Below are 25,620 nucleotides of genomic sequence, written 5' to 3'. Positions count from 1 at the left end.
TAGACATTCTAATGGGTAGGAGGTAGAGGGCCACCATTCTAAAAGCAGTCTCGCCTGACCAGGCATTGGTGCAGTGGATAGAGCGTCGGACTGGGATGCTAAGGACCCAGGTTCGAAAGCCCAAGGTTACCAGCTTGAGCGCAGGGTTGCTGGCATGAGCCCAGGGTTGCTGGCTTGAGCATAGGATCGTAGACATGACCCCATGGTCGCTGGCTTGAGCCCAAAGCTCACTGGCTTGAGCAAGGGGTCACTCGCTCTGCTGTAGCCCCCTAGTCAAGGCATGTATGAGAAAGCAATCAATGAACAACTAAGGTGCTGCAGCAAAGAATTGATGCTTCTCATCTCTCTCTCTTCCTATCTGTCTGTCCCTATCTTTCCCTCTCTCTGTGCCGGGGTCCAGCCCTGGGGGGAATCCAGGGGTCCCACAAGAAGAGACAGCATCAGCATGATCAGCTTCCGACATCTCTGTCTCTCTATCTCTGTCACGAAAAAGAAAAAAAGAAATAAAAATAAAAGCCTTCCCACTGGTCTGGATGCCGTATCCCGTGTCACACACAGCATCTCACTGAATGCTCGCATTGTGCCTGCTCAGAGGTAGCACACACAATGCGTCCACTCTACAGACGAGGGCACTGAGGCTGAGAGAGGTAAAGTCACTTGCTCACAGCCATATAGCTGGTCTGAATACCCACAGGGTCTTCAGCACTTGGCCACACTCACTCCCTCAAACGGAGAACTACCCTCACCTTGTAGCTATGACGACAATGAAATAAGGGCAGCTCTGAAGTACTCCAAGCTCTTGAGACACATGATGTAGTCACAACATTAATCTGAAGAACTGAACTCAGGGGCGGAAGACTTTGCATCCCACTCAGCTCCCTCTCTGGCTTGGAAATTGTGCTCCAGCCCATGCCAGAGTCACCCATGAGCGAAGCTGACAGCTTGAAGATTTTGTAGCATTAGCCTGTCTCCACATCATTCCTCCCTAGACCCCCAAACTGAGAAGCAGGGCACTGCCTGGAGAAGGGTACACAAGAGGCATTGTTTCCTCCGCCCCTGAACTGCCGCTTCGACTCTAGAACTTTCCACCAAATGCCTGGGCTGCCAGCAAGACCACCTGGAGTCCCAGTGCCGGGCGTTCCGAGAGGGTCTTCAGACACTGCCTCGTTGTTAGACGCAGGGGGGCTGCGTCCTGAGATGCAGGTGCAGAGGCAGGACCTCTGGCAGCCTGGCTTTTTGTCCTCAGCCTTGCAGGCTGCACAGATGTGGGGGTGGGGTGGGGAGGGGCAGAGAGAATTACTGTAGCGCAAGATTAAACACTTCAGTGTCAACATGTGTGCAGTCCTGCTCGAACAATGTTATCATTGTGAACCGAATGGACCAAAGGGTTTAGGGGATGGGCCGGGGAGGGAGAAAAGATGGGTTTAATTATCTCCAGGGCTGAAGCCAGTTGTTTGCCTAAAAGGACCCAGACGCTGGCAGAAGTGGGAAGGAAAATGGGCTGTACATGCATGTGGGTGTTTCCGACATACACCGAGGCGGAATACATACTTCACCCATGGGCGCCCCGATTCCTCAGGGGGCAGAACTCAGCGCCCGGGGATCTCTGGGTTCCAATCCCACCCTTGGCTAATTGAAAACGAGGGAAAAGAATGGAAACTGGTTGTTGCTATTTTCAGCTAAACTGGCAATTGTCAACCAGGAGCAATTTTGACCTCCCCCACCAGGGGATATTGGGCAATGCCTACCTTCATTTTGTATGTGTCGCTGGCTTCTAGTAGGTAGAGGCCAGGGACATTGCTAAACATCATGCAATGCACAGGACAGCCCCTCAACAAGGAATGGTCCCGCCTCACTGTCAATCACTCCAAGATGAGAATCCCTGAGCTCACAACAAACCTCAAGAGAGTCCAAAAACCTGGGTTTTGGCCCCATCTGGACTCTCAGCTTGCCAGATGGGACATCAGGCTCACTGGGCCTCAGTATTTCCCTCTGTAACAAAGGGATGGACCTGGCCTGTGGTGGCGCAGTCAATAAAGCGTCAGTCTGGAACACAGAGGTCACTGGTTCAAAACCCGGGGCTTGCTTGGTCAAGGCACATACAGAAAGCAACTACTATGAGTTGATGCTTCCTGCTTGTCCTCACCCCCCTGAAAATCAATAATAAAAAAAAAAAAGGAATGCGTTTAATTCATCTGAACTCCCCTTTCTCTTCTAGTCGGTTGAACCATATAAAGTTGCCAACATTCTACCAATTTTGACCTCTATGTGGTTCAACCTAATACTTCTAAATTTGAATTCCACATCTGCGCCGTCCAGTGTGGCAGCCACTAAACCACAAGCGTCTACTGAGCGCTTGAAATGTGGCCGGCGTGGCTGATAACTCAATGTTAACGTCTATTTCAGTGTAATTAATTTAAATCTAAATAGTCACAAGCGGCCCGTGTCTCCGTCCTGGGCAGCACAGACAGAAACGCTTTCGGGGTCACAGAAGGGTCTCTCAGCACCGCTCTATGGTGTCAACGCACTGGCAGGGAGAGGACAGAGAGCAGCACAATGACACAAAGACCTCACTGCGGACGAGCATCCGAAAGGGTGTTCTCAGAGGCAGGTGAGAAGCCTTTTCCTCAAAGAGGGAAATTCCATGGAAGGAGGAGGAATTTCATTCCAGATCATGCAAGAGGCCTGGGTTGGACATTGGCGGCTCCGGGGCTCTCAGTTCTGTCCAAAACACAGGCACAAGGACCCTTGCTCGGTCACAGGGCCACTCAGGAGCTTGTCCCTTGGTGAATGGCATCACACTGGATAGCCACTGGGCTCAGCCAGCTCTGGAGCGCAGAGGCAGGCCTGGGCTTTGCTCCAGGATGCCGGCACCGAGGCGCCACCCCTCGGCTGAGTTGGGCTCAGGTTGGCTGGTGGTCACAGCCCCCTTCCTAACCCTCCCAGTTCTTTTTGTTTTCTTCCTAGCACATAAACTGCTCTCAATATTTTATTGATCAACCTGTTGATCTGAGTTTTAACTGTTTTCTAGGTTTTAACTCCTGAGCAAGAGCACAAACTTGGGAATCCACCATGGGGCTAGGCTGGGGTGTGGAATCCCCCCACCCCACCACCCACTGGGCGCTTAGCAAGTTGCTCCTCCTCTGTAAAATGGGAGGAGGAGGCCCTGGCCGGTTGGCTCAGCGGTAGAGCGTCGGCCTGGCGTGCGGGGGACCCGGGTTCGATTCCCAGCCAGGGCACATAGGAGAAGCGCCCATTTGCTTCTCCACCCCCCCCTCCTTCCTCTCTGTCTCTCTCTTTCCCTCCCGCAGCCAAGGCTTTATTGGAGCAAAGATGGCCCGGGCACTGGGGATGGCTCCTTGGCCTCTGCCCCAGGCGCTAGAGTGGCTCTGGTCATGGCAGAGTGATGCCCCGGAGGGGCAGAGCATCGCCTCCTGGTGGGCAGAGCATCGGCCCTGGTGGGCGTGCCGGGTGGATCCCGGTCGGGCGCATGCGGGAGTCTGTCTGACCGTCTCTCCCGGTTTCCAGCTTCAGAAAAATACAAAAATACAAAAAAAAAAAAAAAATGGGAGGAGGAAGAGGATAACAACACTGCCGTCAGTGGGTCGTCTCCGCGAGGGGCCGGACCAGGGATCCCACTTCACAAGCAGCAGGCGTAGAGGACGCCTGGAGCACTGGCACGCAGGGAAGTGTGGGGCCCTGGTGACTGTTATTCCTGTGCTGTTCTCCACTCCAGCGCCCACCACACTCACCTCCCTGGCACCGGGCATGGCATGTTCTCAAGGATCTCGGTGAAGAGACTTTGGAAACGTTCCCCACAGGCTCCCTCAGGGGGACAAAACCCCCCTCTGGGCCTGCTTAGTTAGCTCCAGAAGCCGTAGAGGGCTGGGCAGAGATGGGCCAAGAAACCACGGCCTGGGTTTGAACACAGTCCCTGCCAATCACCACCAGGGACTCAGGACAAGGTAACCCACCTCTGGGAGGTTCAGCTTCCTCCCCTCCATAAAACAGGGGCATCGATTGGCCCCAGGTAATGGGGCTATTAGAAGAATCCAAGGAGACAGAGACTAGCAATCATGGGACATGGCGGGGACATGTGCCGGACCAGGGCGGGCCCTGGGAGCAGCCAGGGTGGGGAGAGGAGCTACTGTGGCCACTCGCCCCACTCCCCCAGGACAAGAGGGTGCCTGCTCAGACCTTCCCCCAAAGCAGCCAGAGTCCTCGGTCAGCTGGGCAGGCACAGCTGGTTTAAGGTACTTTAGAAGCAAATCAAATCAAATGAGAATTTATAATCCTTCCTGAGGTCTGGGTTCCATCAACCTAAACTCATTAGGCCTTGGCGGTGCAGGTGCAGCAAAGGAAGAGATTGTTCTGCGTTTCCTTCAGGCCGGGATCCGGTCTCCCTTTCAAAATAGGAGTCTTCAAGAGTCTCATTCATTTTGTGTCCACATTGCAACAACCTGCACTTGAATTCCCAAGCCAGATGATCAGAACATCCTCAAAATCGCACCATTGTCCTTCGATCCTATTCCTGGTAAAGGAAGATTTCGAGATCCAACCAAAGACTGGTTTTGAAATTACATTTTGGGTCCTCTGCTGAATGTCACCAGTAGAGTTGCAAACAGACTTCCAGTTCTAAATGAGGTCATCTTTCCAAATCATTGGAAGTGATCAGTAGTGATTTAAGAGAATTCCTGTACGATGAAGCTTATATAAAGTTTTAAAACAGGCGAGACTAATCTATGCCATTAGAAAACAGGACAGTGGGCATTCTTGGGTCAGGTTGTGAGGGGTTTCTGGGAGCTGGTCATGTTGTTTCTTGCTCTGGGCACTGGTGACCCAGATGTGTTCACTTTGCAAAAATCCCAAACTGTTCTTGATTTGTGCACTGTTCTGTACACACATTACACTTTAATAAACAGTTTTACTACTAATAAATGTTGGCTGGCTTTCTCCGTGTCCTGTTCTACTCAAGAAGTATTTGTCACCATCGTTCCTCTATTGCAGGAGGTACAGTCAATTTCATGACAGCTCTTTGGGGGAAAGACACCACCACTTTTATCAATTTTAAGATATCTTGCTTTCAGAAACATTGATCATCAGAAAAATGGGATATGGGGTCTAAAGCACACAGCCGTAAAGCTTTTACGTGGCTTCCCACTGCCCTCACAGATGACCCTCCCATTAGAAGGCTATTTACTAACCTGCTCCAAACCCATTCTTTGCTGAGAAGCAGTTCAGGATCAAGTCTAAGAGGGAGGGACCAGTAACGAAACCTCCAAATTCAAATACACTCCCTGCCTGTCCTGGGTCAGCTACTCTGTCTCAGTGCTCAGTTTTCTGGTCTATAAAACGGGGAGGGTAATAATAGCCTGCACTTGAATGGTTGTCACAGAAATTGTTACAATTACTTATCATTAAATGGCTAGCATACTTATAACTAAATAGTAGTTATACCCCAACCCCCCAACCCAGCTACAAGGGGCCAGAAGCTGACTCCCAGTCACCTTGTTCATGTAACATGATCTACCTTCTAGACCCAACTGACTCATGAGTGAACATAGGATTTCAGCTGCTTAGAGTTGCTCCCCAGGAATTTTAGTTGGGTGCGATAGCTCGGCCATGTCATCAAGAAAACTTTCTTCTCCTTTTTGCCCTGCTATTGTCTGCACACTGACCTTTAATCCTTAGGCTCGTTGCCTCATGGTCGCAAGGTGCCTGCCATGGCTCCAGACATCACAGAATGACATTCAAGGCAGGAAAAGGGGAAAGAGGATAGAGAGTTCTGTTTGCTCAGCTGTCACTCACCAGAAAGCAAAATATGTTTCAGAACCCCCTCTCTCCACCCCCCATTCTACTCCTAGCAGACTCTCCTCATGTCTCCCTGGTTTAGAAAAGCACCTGTGGCCATTCCAGCCTGCCAGGGAAGCTGGGAAAGTAGCTAGAAAGAGTGCTGTAACCACAGCGGGTATGGATGGCCAGCGTTCTCCCAATAGGCGGGGCAGCAGAGGAATCCAGTGAGGCAGGGACGTAGAAGGGAAGCTGCCCAGTACAGAGCTGAGTGCTGTGGAAAGAATAACCCCTGGGTTCTCTAAGGACCTTCTAGTTGCTGGTGAGTCCTTTCCCAAGGCTTGAGGATACATCGATTCCTTTTATTTTTCCTCCTTACATTATGTAGTTTGGACACATTTCTTTTGCCTACAACCAAAAAAATACTCTGTTACATGTACTTTGGTTCACACCAAGCACACAGTGCCCAGAAACAACCCCTGAGAATAGCTTCTCTCCCTTTCTCCTAGACCACCTCTTCCAACGAGTGAGCCTAAGGATATAGCAGACTCCCTCACTTCAGTGTCTCTTGCCAACAAGCATCAGTAACCCAGATGCCCAGGACCCATTTACTGGGAAAGTTCTTCCAGGCTGACAGTGGACCTACAGGGCTCCACCAGGGCAGCCTTCTCTTTCTTTTTTTTTTTTTTATATATATATAAATAAATTTTTATTTTAATGGGGTGACATCAATAAATCAGGGTACATACATTCAAAGAAAACATTTCCAGGTTATCTTGTCATTTAGTTATGTTGCATACCCATCACCCAAAGAGAGATCGTCCTCTGCCACCCTCCATCCAGTTCTCTCTGTACCCCTCCCCCTCCCCTCCCCCTCAGCCTTCTCTTTCAAGCAGCTCTCCACCCTTAGCGAGCAAACAACGACACAGATTCTTAAAATGCCTTGAGTATCTTGATCTGGTCATCCTCTACCCAACAGGAAACAGGAGCCACCTATCCCACCAGCAGAACTCAGACCATGTCTCACCTCGGCTTCTGCCTCCTCCCAGGGGACAATGATTCCGGACCTGCTTGGGTCATTTCCAAGAACTTCTGCCCTTATTTAAGAAGACCAGGAGGGTTTTGTAGATAAAACAATGTTTGTTTTCAGCAAACAATTGGCTGTTGGCTGGAATCCCATGTATGCTTCAAAGTTAGGGTTAAAGTTGTACCTACTTACAGGTTTGAGTTTAAAGAGAAACTCAAGTCTCCCCATGGGCTTCATGAGAGTCTGGTTGAATTAATGTCAACCAGCCACCAACCTTCTGCCTTCATTCACAGTGGCACAGTTATATGGACATTTTGGAAACTAGAATAGGGTCTCTATTTATCTGGGCATACAGTTGAGCCAAAGCACATGTGCAAATAACTTCTATAAGCCCAGCTACAGACCACATAGACAAAGAGGGAGAGAGAGGAATAATACGCCGTTCGAATGTGAATAACCAGCCACCACTTCCAAGATACTTTCTTTCACCCACCTCCCACTGTGGTGGCCAGAGGCTAGTTTCATATATTTCCATCCTTCCTTGTAACAAGACCTGGCTTTATGGACCATTTGGCCCATGGGACTTAAGGAGAAGTTTTCTAAAAGAACTTCTAGGAAATCAAGAAATAGATAAACAAGGAGGGGTCTTTGGACCCTTCCCCTTTCTCCTGCTTGGAATGTGAGACTGTGTGAGAAAGTGATGTGTGGGGTTGTGGCAGCCATCTTGCAACCATGAGGTAACAGGCATGAGGAATTTCAGAATGATGGAGGGGGAATGGAAAGATCACGGATACCTAGATGATAGCACAGGGCTGCTATTCCAAACTTGGAGTCACCTCCCTGAAAACTTGCTGTTGTGGGAAATAATAACATGTTTTTAGTGCTTAGGCAGGCATTCTGTGACTTAGAACAAGTCCTTAATGAGACATCATTCCTCCGCGCAGAAGCAGGGAGCAGGCTTTGGGAGATATATACTTTGCAGCATCTCCTGTCCCTGAGGGTGGTGCTAGTGTTTGGTACAATATAGGCCCTAAATTTAAGGAAATTATTTCACCTCATGTACAAATGAAAAAGCAGCAATCTATCCTAACGCTGGAAGAAAACTGGCCACAGGGACTTACCATCCAAGAGCGAATGTGTCTATACCCAACATGGTAGCTTCCTAAAGGATTTCAAAGTTTAATTTTCACTGTTCCCATTTGCTATCCTACCCCCTGTCTTCAGCCTAGCCCCCATGGAAGGGACAGTTGTTTTCACACATGTTTTCTTCAAGTTCCCAAGCCTTTGTTAAAACCTATAATAGGTGTTGAATAAATAACTATTTTTTATTGATTGATGTTGGTGGGGGGAGGGAGAGAGAGAGAAACATGGATTTATTGTTCCACTTATTTATGCATTCATTGGTTGATTCTTGTATGTGCCCCGACTGGGGACGGAACCTGCACCTTGGCATATTGGGACAATGTTCTAACCCAGTGGTAGTCAACCTGGTCCCTACCGCCCACTAGTGGGCGTTCCAGCTTTCATGGTGGGCGGTAGCGGAGCAACCAAAGTATAAATAAAACCATAGATTTAACTATATTAAGTTGTTTTATAAAGATTTATTTTGCCAAACTTAGCAAAAATCCGACATAAAGTACTTGATAAGTAATTATTATTATATGCTTTAACTTGCTGTAACTCTGCTTTATAAATTTTATAAAGTAAAGTTACTTCCCTACTTTATAAATCACCATTACTGTGGAACCGGTGGGCGGTTAGAAAATTTTACTACTAACAGAGATACAAAAGTGGGCGGTAGGTATAAAAAGGTTGACTACCCCTGCTCTAACCAATTGAGCTATCCAAACAAGGCCCATAAATATAATTTTTTAAATGTGAAGCTACTTAGGAAAATGCATAGCCTTGGAGACGAGGGCCTACACTGGATGCGATGAGGAACTCACAGGTGTCCCCTGGCAGACTAGTCAGGACATCAGGCATGAGCACAGAAGGGCCTGGAAGAGACTCTGCAGCCAGATGGGGCCCCAAAGGTGGCCCTAGGAGCAGCCTCCATTTAAAGAGCCCCCTGCCATTGCCTCACTTAATCCCAAGTGCCCTGAGCCACCCCACATTAGAGGGAGACTGCTATGGACTGAGTTGTGTTTCCCCTCCCCAAACTCATGTGTTAAAGCCCTACCCCTTCAACATGACGGCATTTGGAGACGAGGCTTTTGGGAAATACCAGGTTTAGAGGAGGTCATGAGGGTGAGGCCTCCATGATGGGACTAGTTTCCTTTTAAGAGGAAGAGATTGGAGCCCTCTCGCTCTCGTTATATGAGGACACAGCAATAAGGCATCTGCAGCCCAGGGAGAGGATCAGAACTAACCGCGCTAGGACCCTGATCTTGGACTTCCAGTTTCCAGAGAGGTGATAAATAAACATCTGTTGTTTACTGCCCCCTCTAGGCTAGGGCATTTTTGTTATAGCGGCCTGACCGAGATGGCCCAAACTGACCAACAATGAGGTGCTGATACCTGCAGTGACTTGTCTGAGATCACACACCAATGACCAAAGCCAGACCTGATGTCCACAAAAAGTGGGCAAGTGACTTGTCATCCCTGAGTTTCAGTTTCCCCACACATAAAAACAAATGTGGGAATCATCCTATTGGATGAGTGACTGGCACAGGCGGGTCCTCACGGAAGATAGAGAAATGTCAGTGGTTCATGTCAAAATGGGGGTGAGGAGGGAGGGTGGTGGAATGTGACCCTACCAAGTCTGACAAACAGAGTTCAGGAAAGAGAGACAGAGAGAGCGAACAATGTCACTGTGATTGATTGATTTTTAGAATAGGCCAGGCCACAGTCAAGTGTCTAAACCTGAGGGCTGTCTGTGCCCTGAGCTGGCAGGCACACCTGGGTCCTGATGGCTCTGTGTTCCCTGAAAACCCTGCTTCAGTAAACAGAGATGTTAATCGGCATGAGGCTGCTCTCTAGAATAGCAGGACTCATAATAAGAAAACCAGCTTCCGGGTTTGTCTCAGGCCCAATCAACATAGCCAGGCCTCCCATTTCAGTAGGGGTATCAGCCTGACCCAAATCCCTGCTCTCGTCCCAGAATGAGCAAGCAGCGCATCCCATGACCCTGGGTACCAAGAGCTGTTTGTGGGACTCACACAGGCAGGCCAGCTCCAGAGTGGCCCACGCTTTGGCCTGGCAAGTGACAGTGTCTCCACCAGCGGCTAACATTCTGGGAGCCTGAGGCATGAGGGCTCACCTCTCTGCCTGCCTCTGCACAGGGGACCCTCTCAGGAGGCAGGCACCAAAAGTAGCCCGGAGGTGGACATGGCACCCAGAGCTCAGGAACCTGCCCGAGGCCACAAAGCTAACAAGGAGCAAAGCTGGTGTTTAGACTCACGTGGTCCGACCCCAGAGCCAGTCTTGGCTATCACCTGACATGTCTCAGGAGCACATTTTGCAAACAGGACCTGGGGCGTGGGGGACCTGCTGGGACGAAGCCAACTGAGGAAGAGCCCGGCAAATGCTCCAGGGCCTTTATGGGGAAGCACAATGCAAGTCCCCACGTTTGAGACGCAGGGCTTCAAGGGAGGTTTCTGCTTAAATCAGAGTCTCCTCGGACTACAAGAAGCTCTCTGAGCATCCAGGAGGTTGTCGGCCAGTCACTGGGCATCTGCAGAGGGACAAGAGGAGCAGACAAAACTTGGGCTTTTAAAAAAACGTTTTACCCTTTCCCCGGCAGAGGGAATGGAGCGTCTCAAGCAGGGGTTGGCCAGCTTCTACACTGGGCCATATTCTAAACATCCTAGCCTTTGGAGAACGAGCAGGCTCTGTGGCGACGGCTCTCCCCTGTCCTTGGACTGTGAAAGTGCCCAGAGAAGTGCACAAAAGGTGAGCGTGTGCCAATAAAGGTTCACAAATGACTGAGGCTGGAACCTCATGTGCACGTGCCATGAAATAATATTTTTCTTTTGATTATGTATCACCCTTCAAAAAACGTAAAGACAACTTCTTGCTCACAGGCTGTCCAAAAACGGACGGCAGGCTGGGCTGGGACCGGGTCCCCTGCTTTATGCTGTTTCTGAGCTACAGGGAGGCATGGAGACCTCAGATTCTCTACTAACCACCCCCTGCGCCCCAACAAGTTACCTGCTGAGAGAGGGGAACAGGTAAGAGAGAGAGGTTCGTGCCCTATTTCCTCCTAAGGAAAGTTGGGGGAGGAGGTAAAAGAAAAGAGGGACCAGTTCAAAGAGTGAGTTTAGTAACCTTTTGGTATCATCGGGTAAAAGGTGCCGTGACAACATTTTGGTTCCCAGGAGATGAGGCCAACTCTGTAAAGCTCTGCCCTCCATTTTCGTCCCCGGGGAGTTTGAAATGCAGGCAGTGTTGTGTTCCCAGGAGAGGGCTCCCGTTTTGATCGCAATCTGGGTTCCTTTCAACCGGAAAATCACCCATCAGTCTAGAAATGCTGCTTACTCCACTTGCTGCCGTCGGCCAGTGGGTTTGATGCAAAGGCTCTCAAACCGATTTCCAAGTTTGAGGCAAGTTACAGTGGTTCTCAACGGGGGCGATCTGCCCCTCCTCCCCAGGGGACATGTGGCAATGTCTGGCAAGATTTGGGGCTGTCACAACTTTAGAGAGGGGCACCAGTGGCATCTGGTGGGTAGACACCCAACATCCTGAAATGTGCAGGAAGGCCCCACAGCAGAGAACTGTCTGGCTGAAAAACGTCACCAGTGCCAAGGCTGAGACCCTGCCATGAACCCTCCTGAACAAGGGGTTGGGGGAGGGCTTCCAAGCTCCTAGGGTGTCCAAGCCTCAAGATACCCGTGGGTTTCTCTGTCCTCTTTCCCACCCCCACGCCCAGTACATTCAGAGCGAGGCGCTCAGGGTCTGAGCAGGTATAAGCAAGCAGCTTCATTTATTGTTTCCTCCTCAAGGAAATGACCAACTGGTGCCTCCACCCTATAAACATTTACTAGCCCTAGAAGGTTCTGAGGCCCACTGCCATTTTTAAGGGCTTCTCTCTCAACAAATGTTAGGTCAAGTCAGTCAGAAAATGGAACCTGAGAAGGGGGAAGATGGTGGGGGGGGGGCATTTCACATAGTTCAGGACCAAGAGGCAAGCGGAGAGACCTAAAACAACACCCCTGTCCCCTCTGTCTTGCTCATAAACCGATGGCTGCTTTATACTGGGTTTCTTATGAACAGAGACAGAGAGTTTTAAAGGTCTCAGGGCACTGCCGAGCAGGGTGTGCTGGCTGAGGCCCCGTCGTGTTAGTGGGCCTGTGCATTGATGTTATGGGCCTTCGGGGTGCGGTACCCTGAACGCACTCTAAGACTGGCTCTCCGGGATCCATGCTTTGGAAACAGGGACTCCACCAACATCCACCTCTACTCCTCTCCAGTAGGAAGCTTTTCTGGTTCATTTGGGGCTTAGAAAAATGTCATTACAAAGAATGCAGAGGAAAATGTAACAAACATTCAGGTACCCACCACTAAGAATTAACAAGAGTTAATATAGTGGTCGCTTTTTTTTTCTTCCCCCTAAAGAAACCTTTTATTTTAGAATAACTTTAGCCTGACCTGTGGTGGCGCAGTGGATAAAGCATCGACTTAGAACGCTGACGTTGCCGGTTCAAAACTCTGGGCTTGCCCAACATATGGGAGTTGATGCTTTCTGCTCCTCCCCCATCTTCTCTCTCCCTCTCTCTCTCTATTTCCAAATAAATAAGTAAAGTCTTTAATAATAATAAATTCAGAATAACTTTAGATTTACAGAAAAATTACAAAAATAGAACCTCCTTCTCAGGTTCCATTTTCTGACTGACTTGACCTAACATTTGTTGAGAGAGAAGCCCTTAAAAATGGCGGTGGGCCTCAGAACCTTCTAGGGCTAGTAAATGCTTATAGGGTGGACCCTCGCCCAGCTGCCCCCGACGTTAACATCTTCCATAACCAGGGGAGACTTGTCCCACCAAAGAAACTGACATCGGTGTGTCACCATTATCCAAACCCCAGTGTTTTGGTTTTTTTTTTGGATTGCGCTGGTTTTTCTATTGATGTTCCCCGTTTCGTTCCGAGACCCATCCAGGATCCCACACTGCACTTCCTAGTGGTTTCTTGTTGTTAAACGAGAGCGAACGTGACAGGAACAATCGGAGTTTATTTAAAATGTCTCCCCAATCCCCTCCTTTTCCTGCCTCCCCAGAGGCAGCTGCTGTGGGTCCTGCCGCCCACTTTTCCATGGTGTCGTGCCCACGTAGGAACCCACACACCATATTCAGCATCAGTTGGTGCCCTCGTGTGTATTCTGACACAAGGACAAATGGTTACGCCCTAAACATCCTTCCGCAACTTGCTTTCTCCTCTGGACATTCTGTTTTGGGTCTATGTTACTGTGTAAGAAAGCCCTTGCATCCCCCTGTGGTATATATCATGAATGGACAAGGAAAGGTATCACACATTTATTTCTCCGATCTCTTCTTGCTCATGGACATGTAGACTGTTGGTGAATGTTATGCTCTTACAAACAATGCGCAATATTTATTCTGGTACATGTGGCAAACACCACCCCCGTGGTCTCTTCTAGACCATGTCTGGAGGTACTGCTGTTAAAATATCCATGTGTGGCTGCCTCTGGAATTTCCCCATTAAGAGGGTGCGGGAACACTCGGGGCCCTGGGCCGTGACGATTATGTTTAAGCCATACAGGGAGAGGAGAGGGCAGTTGTCCTAGGAAGGTGGACAATGAAAGGGAAAGGGCTGACCTGTTTACCTTTATCTCACTCTTCAGGGCTCCAAATCACAAAGTCAAGATCAAGGGCTCAGTGTCTGTTCTGGTGGCCTCAGGACTACTCTCCTGTGGCCCCCGTCCCCGTTCACACACACCTGCGGGGCCAGGGGGGAAAAGTAGATGGCTGTACACTCAGCAAGAGCTTGATCCAAATGCCAGCCCCACCGCGTCCTAGTTCTGCAAGTTTGGGACCCTACTATTTCCTCATCTTTAACATGGGAATACAACTTGCTCGACAGAATGTGGAGAGAGAATTAAATGAGGAGCCCGACAAAGAGAGCTATTAGAAACCTATTACTGCTACAGAAAGGGTCTCAACTCAACCCTCTCACCTTGTCACTGTGATTTATTCCCGCGATGCATTTAGATAATGAAGGCGTCTCTGAATTCAGTCAGTTTCTAGATTCAGCCCTGCAAGGTCCTGCCTGGACTAGAAACTGCCTCTCAGACACGGGAAGAAAGAGCTGCTGTCCCATTCACGGCAAGACTTCATGACAAGGCAATAACCTGCCCGCCTTGGAGGCACACCAGCCAGGATGAGTGCCTCTGGAGCCGGGACCAATCTCCTTAGTTCTCTGGGTAGTGAACCCGGCAAACTAAAAGCTTGCTTTTGCTGAAACACAAGTTTTAAAGAGGCGAACCATTCTACAAGTGGGTCTGAGGAGAGACCCACTTTTGAACCACGCGAATACCTCAGTGATGCAGAAACATCTGGAAACACCGGTCTTCAAAATGGGGTACAAGCACTTGGGGGAGGCAAGACAGATCCATCAGGACACAGGGGGAAATATTACAATTACCACTAATTAAACTTCATGAACTGGTGGACGTCAGGGAAGATAGAAATTTACGAGCTGAGCTTCAACAACAATCTCTGCAAACTGGATGAGGATGAGATGAAAAAATAAGGCTTTTGTTTCGGTAATGCAGCCAACAACTCACTTGCTCTGTTTCTATCTCTTTATCTGGTGAGACAGCCTTCGCCTACAACAGGGTGGTAGTCACTGGTGCCATTTCCAGGGTTCTTTCAGCTGCTCCCCCTTCCCAAGCAAAGGGTGGAATTGTAACCTCCCACCCATCTTGGGTCAGGTTTGACCATGTGACTAGCTCTGACCAATGAAATGTGAGCAGGAATGTTGGGTCACCCTTCCCAAGCAAAGGGTGGAATTGTAACCTCCCACCCATCTTGGGTCAGGTTTGACCATGTGACTAGCTCTGACCAATGAAATGTGAGCAGGAATGTTGGGTCACCCTCCCCAAGCAAAGGGTGGAATTGTAACCTCCCACCCATCTTGGGTCAGGTTTGACCATGTGACTAGCTCTGACCAATGAAATGTTAGCAGGAATGTTGGGTCACTTCCAGGTGGGAATTTTAAAAGCCCAGCACAGTTCACATTGTTCCTCCCCTCTGGCACAATATTTGGTAACATTCAAAAGGGTGACAGCTCCGTCACCCTGGGGATCTGAGCACTGTCCCAATCCAGGATTGAGTCATAACAATGTAAGAGGACAACAAACCTACCACATTTCAACCTACTGAGATTGTGGGGTTCTTTGTTACAACATAATAAATCCATTTATGTGGACCAAATGAAGGGTCAAAATGATCAAAGCTCAGGACCAGACCTTTAGCTCACTGATCCCAAACTGCTGAACCATAATTTTTTTTTTTTTTTTTTTTTTTTTGCATTTTTCTGAAGCTGGAAACAGGGAGAGACAGTCAAACAGACTCCCGCATGCGCCCGACCAGGATCCACCCGGCACGCCCACCAGGGGCGACGCTCTGTCCACCAGGGGGCGATGCTCTGCCCATCCTGGGCGTCGCCATGTTGCGACCCTCCTGGGTGTCGCCATGTTGCGACCAGAGCCACTCTAGCACCTGGGGCAGAGGCCACAGAGCCATCCCCAGCGCCCAGGCCATCTTTGCTCCAATGGAGCCTCGGCTGCGGGAGGGGAAGAGAGAGACAGAGAGGAAGGCGCGGCGGAGGGGTGGAAAAGCAAATGGGCGCTTCTCCTATGTGCCCTGGCCGGGAATCGAACCCGGGTCCTCTGCACGCTAGGCCGACGCTCTACCGCTGAGCCAACCGGCCAGGGCCCTGAACCATAATTTTAAAGAACCAAATTGCATCACATTGAAAATTTTAGTAATAGCAAAATTAGTTATATTTGCCTCATTAATTAATATGAAAATATATATATTAATCCATGATTGATTAGTTAAAATGTATATTAGGTAACATTAGAATTTTGGATAGTTTTTATCTTTAGTAACTTCCGGTTAAATTTTCATTTTAACCCTGGCACTGTGGATAAAGCACCATCCTGGAGTGCCGAGGTCACTGGTTTGTTCCCAGGGTTGCCAGCTCAACCTGAAGGTAGCTGGTTCCAGCCACAGTCACGGCATGTGAGAGAAGCAATCAACGTGTGCACAGCTAACTGGAACAATGAGTTGATGCTCCCTCTCTCTCTCTCTCTCTCTCTCTCTTTCTCTCTTCCTCTTTCTCAAATCCAATCAATGGAGAAAAGAATAATAAATTTCTGTTTTAGTCTTTGTTTTATATAGTACAAAGTATACTAAAATGATTTATTCTTCTTTTGTGGCAGAGACAGAGAGAGTCAGAGAGAGGGACAGATAGGGACAGACAGACAGGAAGAGAGAGAGATGAGAAACATCAATTCTTCATTGCGGTTCCTTAGTTGTTCATGGATTGATTTCTTATATGTGCCTTGCCCGGGGGGGGGGGGGGCGGCAGCAGACCGAGTGACCCCTTACTTGCTTGAGCCAGCAACCTTGGGTCCAAGCTGGTGAGCTTTTGCTCAAACCGGATGAGCCCGCACTCAAGCTGGCGAGCTTGGGGTCTCAAACCTGGGTCCTCCATATCCCAGTCCGACTCTCTATCCACTGCGCCACCGCCTGGTCAGGCATGATTTATTCTTTTTTAGGATATGTACTCAAAAATTTATTAGTGAGGCCACAAGGTTAAAAGGTACAAACATATCTTAGAACATCTTCAGCTCATGCATGTACACGAGCAGCCACTGCCCGGGCACCGCCCATGCCAGGAGAATTCTGCAAGGCCACGCTAGAGCAGGAGAGTCAGAATGTCTGAAAAAGCAGTCAGGAAAAAAGTCCTTTATCCAAGGCCAAAACACAAGTCATGGAAACCACAGAATAGCTCGCCTGCCTTTGTGTGTGTTGTTAAATTGCTGGGCAGATGAACACTGGGACCATGAGAAGACCATTGGAGACCGCCTGTTATGCTAAGTGCTTAGATTTTTTTTTTCCCCAAAACTACATGAAAGCAAGAGAGAGGCTGGCATTATAAGACAGCACAGGCCTAACTCAAATGCTTAAAAACATGCAAAGTCCTCGATTTTGGAAACAGCGCATGTTTTTATTCACAGCCAAATTTAATTACGCCAGACAACAAAAGATGGAAACTTGAAAGCTACTCCGAGGAGATAAAGATGTGAAAGAATAACATGTGACCTCAAAGATGCAGGGAAACTTAATACTCACTAAGTCAGATTTTTCAAACGGTATAGAAAGGGCCGGAGGGAATTTATGGGAAGCTTTGAGTGAGAAAGCTCACCCCTCCGTCTTGGGCCCTGGAGATGGTCTCTGCCTCCTCTAGTCTCCAGAGGTTTCTGAAGGCACTGAACCCACACGGGGCTTTGTCGTAGCCTAACCACAGCTGGGGGAGGGGGGCAGTCTTGCACCTGCTCCCATAAAAAGTGGGGAAGTTGTGCTATTCTGTTAATGAATGCTTTGGGCTTGTCACTCCCTCAAAGGAAAAGACAATTTGTACTTTGACCACCTTCCAGCAACGGGTGGGAAGAAATACTTCAGTAATGCGGTTTTTTGAAATTAAAGCTTTTTTTTTTTTTCTGGAATAATTTTTTATTCAGAGAAAAGTTGCAAGACAGTACAAAGAGTTCCCATAGGTAGTCTTCCCTCGAGTTTCAGTCTCCTAAGTAGTAAAAATTTTAAATAGACGATGATGCTAAAAGTGAAAGAAAATGTTAGCATGATATTCTCCTTATCCTCGTATGAGTTTGGCGTGCTCATTCAGATTTCCCTGATCTCTGGAAGAGGAGAAAAACATGCATGCACACACATCTTTGGGGCCATTTTCTTAACATCTTTAAAATAACATGGGTGGCTTCATCTCAGTATTATAAGATAAAGTACTTAAAAAGTAAAATTTGAATTCATATACAGAAGTGAGTAAACGATCTGACCGCCACAAATAAAAACAAGAGCTACCATTTATTGTACACCTACTGTGTGCCAGACTCTGCACGTATGTGGTAGGATTTTCATCTTCCTGAGGAGCTGTAAAGGAAGGGAATGTTATCCTGCTCTATAAAACGAGGAAACCATCTCAGAGATGTTAAGTAACTTGCTCAAGGTCACGCAGCTAACATGCAACCCTAGTGGAAACAGACACATGGGTTTAAGCTGTGTCTAAAGAGAATCACTATGGATGCCGTGCCATTCTCCCCTGCCAAGTCACACCCTCTGCTGTCACCGAGAACTTCCGTTACACGGCAGTAAAGCCCCCCAACCCCCCACTCCATATATCATCCAGAATTAGCTGCAAAGTGTCAGGAAACTTGGCCAGGCAGCCACAAGCATCAGCGAGGGCTGGAAGCCTTCACTGTGAAGCCCTTTATAGAAAGCCGCAGTTGGCAGCCCCCGCTCCTGCATGGGAACAAATTAACATTGGCATTCCAAACACAGGAAAGGAAGGAAATTGGAAACACAGTTTATACTTGGCCAGCCCTTTGAAATACTGTACCATGCTACCGACATCAATTAATGAAAAGCAGGGTTGTGCTGAGAGGCTCTGGTTTGGAAATGCATTAACACACGTTAAACATGTTTGTACAGGAACCGGATTATAAGCACCCTGGCTCCAAAACAATAAAGCAATTACCCTAAAACTGGTGCTCTCGGAGTTGTCATTAATTCAATCCACTCCACGCGGATCAGCAAAGGCTTTGCGCGGCTCCCAACAATGCCTTCCAACACAAATGTTGAAAGGACGGCATCGCACATGCTACTCGGGGTTTCACATAAGTAAGTGTCAAACTTCATGCGCTCCTAAATGTCCCCTCAAATCATAAACACTCCGCTTTGGGGAGGGGAAGGATGCAGTGGCCACCCTGGTATTCATGGGCACGGCCATTTCACATTGGGTTCGCGGAATTTTTCACCGTGGAAGGTTAACTAGGAAATATCTGTTTCATATTAAGAAATACCAAGTCACATTTTCGTCAGATATTATTTGTCAAATGCCATTTTGCTGCAGGGACCCAGAATTCAACTGCGGCTGAACACGCAGCTCAGCCTGGACAGTTCACGTCATCGCCGTGATCGTGCACGGGATGGTCTGCAGTGCAAGCACCCTTCCTCTATAAACGGTTTCAGCAACTAGAAAGAAAAGCCTCTGACGCTCTGGAATAAATAAGGCACCGTGCCTTGAGCTGCCCGTGCACAGGATCCCGCACACTAGGTGAGCAGGTTCCACGCAACCGGAGATGCGAGCGCTCGCTTCCCAGTTGTGTAAGCACGCTTCAGGGAAAAGACTTGAGATGCAATGGGAGGGAATCTCTGAGGATTCTGGCTGGCAACGAAAGAACCAGCTCGTTTCTTGAAACACCAGCATCCTCCCGGCACCTCACCCGCAGCTACACCCACCTGCCTCCAGCATCCAGGGTCGAAGCAACAAGCGTCGCTGATGTCATCCACCACCCTGCGACCTTGCCCTGGTGACATCACCCCGCAACTCCGCGTTGATCTGGGATCCATCAAGTCGGGGCAAATTTGGGTGTGTAAAGCTAAATGTGTTATCATTTTCACCACAAATTAACAGTTTCTATGTAAATATTGGTATTTCCTCACCCCATGAAGGCGAGAGGAGGCAAGTGGCACCGGCGCATTTGATTTAAACTAATTAAAAGCAGAGGGTCATGCAATTCAATATATTGATTTTACCAGTGGGACTTAAATCTTTTATAATAAGTGTACACAGCTGCAGGGCTCTCCCACCACCTTGCTTTAAAGGCTAATCCTCACATTCCTTCTGACAATACATGACAGGTCCCACACATCCCTGCCTGTGTCCTAACCCCTGGTGACTGCCGGAGTTCATGAAGGCAAAATGTTGCAGCAACTTGCCAAAAAAAAAAAAAAAAAGAGTATGTCAACAAACCCCAGCTAGGTCTGAAGAGCAATTGCAAAAAAAATTAACGTGGCCAGCCATTTGGTGCAAAGGACTCTCCATTCAGAATATTCAGCTGGTTCAAGGAATGGGCAGGCTGGGGCAGGGCGGGGACTGGGGGAGTGTTAGGACACTCTGATTCTTGCCATGGGCCAAATATGACCTTACCCAATAGGGGGGGAAATATATTAAAGTGATAGGGGTGATCAATCAACTTAAATGGGACTCTCCCTGAAATGAAGTCATCACTTGTCTCTGAGTTCAGTGGCCATGTGATATTTGCTCACATCGTAGGCATTCCGGTGGTCAGGGATCGTACACCAGCTGTGTTTATCTCGGCAGAGGCTTGGGAGCCTGCTACCCGAGGTAAAGGCCCCGAACCAGAGCTTGCAAGAGTTGCATCCCAGAAGCAGTTTCTTCTGGCTATGCCTTCAGAGAACTGTCCCTTGGCCGCCCTGAAATCGATTCGTATCTGGGCCACCTCCCTCAACCCCTTCGATGGGGCCACTCCCCAACTGAATGACAAGCCTGGAATAAAAACTAAAAATAGCCACCCAAGCTGGCATCCAGGGCTCAGCCTTAGCCAGTGTTGGTTCCAAAAGAGAAATACAAAGAAGATCAAACAAGTTCAAATCTGGGTCACATATATCCTTGGGAGCAGGGGGATGGGTGGGGTGGGGGGTGGGGGGGGTAGAAGATCTTTGATTTATAGAAGCAGGAAGATGAAGTTTAAAAGAAGTGATTTTGAAAGGGTTACTAAAAACACAGCTGTTGGTGCACTCCTATAGCGAAGGCATTCTGCAGAAAGAAAGGAAGAAAGAAGGGGGAAAGCCTGTGTGACATCTATATTAACCTCTGGCTGCTTACCAGTGAGGGCCGGCGCTCCGAGTGCTGGAATGTGGAACAGCCCCTTCCAAATCTTAACACAAGCCAGGTTACAGCTGCAAATGCCTGCAGCCCATGCTCTCTTCTCCGAGCACTCCCTGAAGGAAATTTTTAAACCGTAACAGAATCTTTTTCTAATACTCTACAGTGGTAGGGCCTGTTCTTAAGGGGCAAGAGGAGAGATCTTAATGCCAAACACTTGTCAACAAAAAGTTTAGCCAGATGGTATAAAGGAAAAGTCCAACAGCAAGGCCTCTCACTGCTCTTCAGATGCAGTCACAAAAGCCACTTTTATACGCAGAGTCCAATAATGATAGGTTTCCAACTCTCTATCTCTCTTCTCTCTCTCTCTCTCTCTCTTGCTCTCTCTCTTTTAATTTAGTCTCGACGATTAAACAAAGTTGGTTCCTTCCTAGCCTGGACCAGAGATCAACACACACTGCACACCCCTCGCGCCAGCCGGCTTCTTTAGAAGATCCCCAAGGAAGCTACTGGATCTCTCCAATGAGAGATCGGCAGTGGGTTATCTCTGGATTCCGTCTGCGGAATTCACATTGCCTGGGCTCTATTTAAGGAAGGATAGCCTATTTTGAGGTCCAAAATTTAAGTCTACATGGAGAAATCAGGGGCTTGTTAATCCAAACCAGTTTGCAAGTCTCGCCTCTGAACTTAAGGGGCCCAGGATGGGAAGGTGGGAGTCTTGATCGGGCCACTCAACCAGCCTCACCCCGGGCTTTATTGTACAGGCTGGTCTTCGTTATAAGGTGCGGTCCGAAGACCTCATTCTCAGCACCTGGTTTTGTCATAAATGCTCCTCCGGTTCCCTCTTTAGTTTAGATCCTGCTCAGCCTGGCAAAAAGCTTGAATTCCGAGGACTTACAGGAACAAAAGCCAGTCTGGCTGCAGACAGAAGGAAGAACAAACGCACCAGGTCTGCAAAAGCCTTCAGAATCTAGGAAGAGGTCTCACAAGTCCTGCAGGACACAGCCCGGTATACAGCGCAGCGGGGAGAGGCCCGGGGAGAAAGTCAGCCTTCCCTCAAGATCTACCCTCCCCAAAATCCCCCCCATGCCCCCTGCATGATAACAAGTAATGGTTTGATATGGACAAGTGACATTTTCTCACTCTTCAGTAAAATGTGAGACTAAACACACCTTTAGAAAACCTTGTATGTTACAGAGCAATATGATTTGCAATCCAAGGAAAAATCATGAGCTTTCTCAGCAAACTCAGCTTCCAGGCAAGTTTCCTATACACACACACACCCCACTGGCTCCAACCTACTGCCACCCCCAAGCCCCTCCTGGGGGAGAAATTCCGGGACCACAACAGAATGGAAGAGACAGGCATTTATTCCCTGTGCTGAGCAGAAATAGGTCAACCTTAGAAACAGCTACAGAAGTCATGGCAAACTGCAGTCCAGGTCTTCACCCATCTAATTACCTCAAGTTTTAGGGACAAAGCGAGAAAGAAAACAAGGTCAGTGCACTCTGCTAAAAGCCACTCTGCCATCTAATTTGGAGTGATGTTCCAGAAAGCAAGACCTGAGAAAGTCAGGACTGTCCCACAAAGCCCAAAGCCAGCCCGACTGATTAAGAGGCTCAGACAAGCCGGTCTTTGTCCTTTCAAGATGAAAGAAATGGGACTAACGGTTGAAAGGTGTGTGTACAGCCAGAGGAGGAAAACCACCCAGCTGTGGCCTTCCCAAACAAGCCCCAGCTTGCTCCCACCATCAAGGGGCACAAACAGCCCTGCCCCCAGATCCCCAGGGACACCCAGTTGGCAACCTAGCCCTTCTTCAGTAAAGGACGTGGGACACCGGGTTTGACCCTGCTACTGGTCCGTAAGCAGCAGGGTACTTTCTGCATGAGATTTGCAAAGCCAGGGCTTGCAAATACCTTTTTAATGACCCCAGCCAGTCTCTGAAGGCAGCCACTGGGACCTGCTGCATTCACTGGGAGTCATGGGTACCCAACAGAGGGGGATGCCATAAATCCCGGCCCGAGAAAGGGCTACAGAGCTCTCTTTAATTTACTTATATGTATTTGGAATTTTTTTTCTCCAGTTTCTGGTATAGGTCATAAATACACATTGTAAAAAAAAAAAAAAAAAAAATCACACAGACAAAAGTGCACACAATGAAAGATCAGACTCCAGCTCCCACTCCCTAAGCCCCAGCCGCAGTCCTACCCGCCACCCCTCCCCTTCCCCAGTAAAGTCTATTTCCAGTTCCTAGTGTCTTCTTCCAGTGAGAAGGGATGATATACAAGCACATATGTAACCTCACTGATCTGCACCTTGCTTTTTTCCACCTCATACATCTTGGAGATTGTCCTAAATCAGGACATATGGAGCTGCCTCATTCTAACAGGCTGCTTAATATAATTTAAACTTTTCTTGAAGTTATTTTGGCATCTAAACCTCCCACCCCTTGCTCGCTGAAACTTGTTTCACTATTTAATTTTTGGCTATTATTAAGGGCAGACAATGGCATCCGGGGAACCCCGGGGATCTTATCTGGAGCGGGAAGCATTAAGGTTGATCCGGCTTCCCCGCGCCCTCCATCCACGCCCCCAATGCCCAGCGAGGGGCTTGAGTATCATTATTTCCATGTTGACACAGCGCCCGTGGGCGTGAGTTTGCTGTCTTGACTCTGTTCGGATTTTCGCAGCAAATTACACATGTAGAATGAAAGCCGCTCAGGAAACAGCGCTATCGGGGAGTGTTATCTCGGAAACCAAATATTTGATCATCAGCCCTACAGAGCGCTGCCGGGGGTTAGTTTGAGCAAGTCTGGTGAGTGTGCGTGCACAGATGGAGGAGGCGGCGGCCCCGCCACAGCCCCAGCCTCGAGTCTCCCGGGTCGTCGTGGCTCCAGTCCCGAGCCAGGTCCCCCAGCCGCCTCTGGCGGCGTCTGCTCGGATATCCCGCGCCACCCAATCGCCAAAAGCCGTGGTTTGCACGCCACATGTGATAAACGCTGAAAATGGATTCTGCCCGTCCGGGACCTATCATTAAATATTTAAAATAGAAAGCTCGCAATGGCAACGTTTCTTCACCAGCTCAAGCCAGGAGAGCTGAGAGAGAGGGAGGCGCCCCGCGGCCAAGAGAGGGGCCCGAGGCGCTCGGGGCGCGCAGCACACTAGGGCGGGCGCACTGAGAGCGGACAGGTAGGGCTTGCCAAAGCGGGGAACGGGGCACGACGCCCGCGATGCCAGGGTCAGACAGGGCTGAGAGGGGGCCCAGAAAGGGCGGGAAGGAAGCTTCGCCGAGCAGGGCTCTTTAAATCCAGGTAGCGAGGGACGCGCCGGCCGGGCACAGCTCACATGACCGAGCCCCGCACTTTGAACTCAGCCGCGGCGGGCCAGGCGCCTCCAGTCCCAGAGGTGCGGCCACCAACTTAACCCGGAGGGGCCTTCAGACCAGTGGTTCCTTCCCCCAAACAACCACAGGCCACATAAGCCTGGTTCGCCCTACCTGAGGCGCTCACAGCGTGGGGTCTACTAGGACAGAGAGACTTGGCCAGGCACTACGGTTTTGCAAACGGCCAGAGTGTTAAGATGGGTGGGCTGGTTGTAAGAAGCGGTTCCCTCCTCCTTGTTCCAAAGCGCCTTCTGATCGAGACGGTCACCTCCTCCCTCCTACCCTCACTCACCGAGGTTGACGAAGCTCATGACCATGTCGGCGTCGGTGAGGAAGTGGCTATCTTGCAGGCTGGCCAGAGGGGGGCCCTGGGTGCTGAAGACCGCCTTGTAGGGATAGGAGAAGCCCTGGCCGTCGGGCCCGCCGCCCTCCTCCACCGCCATGGCATTGTACAGGTCCAGCATGAACATGGGCGCCGAGTTGTGCTTGCCCTGGAGGTGGGGGCGCGGGCGATGGGGCAAGCCTAAGATGGAGAGGATCTCGCGCTGCATCTCCCGCCGCTCCTGGCTGCGGAGACTACGATGGATGAAGCTCGAGTGCACCTCGTTGTCCAAGCTGAAGTCGGCCAAGGCGGAGCGCAGCAGGAACAGGGGCGCCCAGAGCGCCACTAAGCTGTGGGGCGCCGCGGCGCGCAGGGAGCGCACGTGCATCGCGCCGGCTCTACGCGCGACCCGGGCTCGGGGCACCCGGCACCGGGGCCCGCGCCACCCCAGGTGGCGGAGGGGGGCAGGCGGCGGTCCACGCCGCTCGGTCACTTGCTGCAGACGGGCCCTGCGCGGGACATGGCCCCTCCCCCGACCCGCTGCTCTCTGCCCGGACCCCTGCCCACGGCTTGGCTCTGGCCCCGGGGCCCCTCGCCCCGCACACTCCCGGGCACACCGCAGACTTAAAAACCGACTTGAACGAGTGAGCGAGCGAGCAAGGAGGCGGGCGCGGGTGGGAGGAGCAGCCAGCAAACCTAGGGGCTGAGAGAGCGAGCGCCGGGGAGGCGGCGGGAGAGCGAGCGCTCCTTTCTCCCGCTCCTCTCGCGTTCTGGCCCTCGGGCGACCGCGAATCACCCTCTTCCGAACTCCAGCACCGAGAGCAGGGTCCCCAGATCGCTCTGTGGGGCCTGCGCGCCCTTGATCACACAAGAGGCCGCCTCGGGAGCCCAAAGTGGTACGCGCTGGGGCCTGGGAGGAGGAGGAGGAGGAGGGGGGAGAGGAGGGGGGGAGGGGGAGGGGAAGGAGGAGCTTCCAGGGGCCCCTCCCGCGCGCGCGGCCTCCCACCTGCCCTCGGCCCCGCCCCCCACCTCCTTTGCGCCCAATGGTTTCATTCATTCCTCACAGTGCGCTCTACAAATATTTACCGAGTGCCCATGGGGTGCCCAGCGCCGGGCTGGGCGCCACAGGGGTGCGGAGGGAGGAATCCGAGTCGGCCCTCCCCTCCCCAGGACTGGCAGTCCCGGCAGGGAAGAAGGCCTGAGAGGGACC

The 25,620-nt window shown here is 50.1% G+C and overlaps 1 protein-coding gene across 1 annotated transcript in view; it reads right to left on the bottom strand.

The window, feature by feature from the left end:
• The window catches only part of BMP7 (bone morphogenetic protein 7), an 82,161-nt gene extending 56,853 nt beyond the window's left edge, over positions 1–25,308 (bottom strand). Inside the window, exon 1 of the mRNA XM_066236272.1 lies at positions 24,381–25,308. Coding sequence (XP_066092369.1) covers positions 24,381–24,798 — 418 coding nt within the window. The 5' untranslated portion in view covers positions 24,799–25,308. The remainder of the gene's footprint in view (positions 1–24,380) is intronic.
• Between the last annotated feature and the right edge of the window lie 312 nt (positions 25,309–25,620).

This window comes from Saccopteryx bilineata, chromosome 6 (genome assembly GCF_036850765.1).
Source record: "Saccopteryx bilineata isolate mSacBil1 chromosome 6, mSacBil1_pri_phased_curated, whole genome shotgun sequence".
In the NCBI taxonomy this organism is placed as follows: domain Eukaryota; kingdom Metazoa; phylum Chordata; class Mammalia; order Chiroptera; family Emballonuridae; genus Saccopteryx; species Saccopteryx bilineata.
The sequence above is the reverse complement of the archived record's forward strand: the minus strand, read 5'-3'. Positions and strand labels throughout refer to the sequence as shown.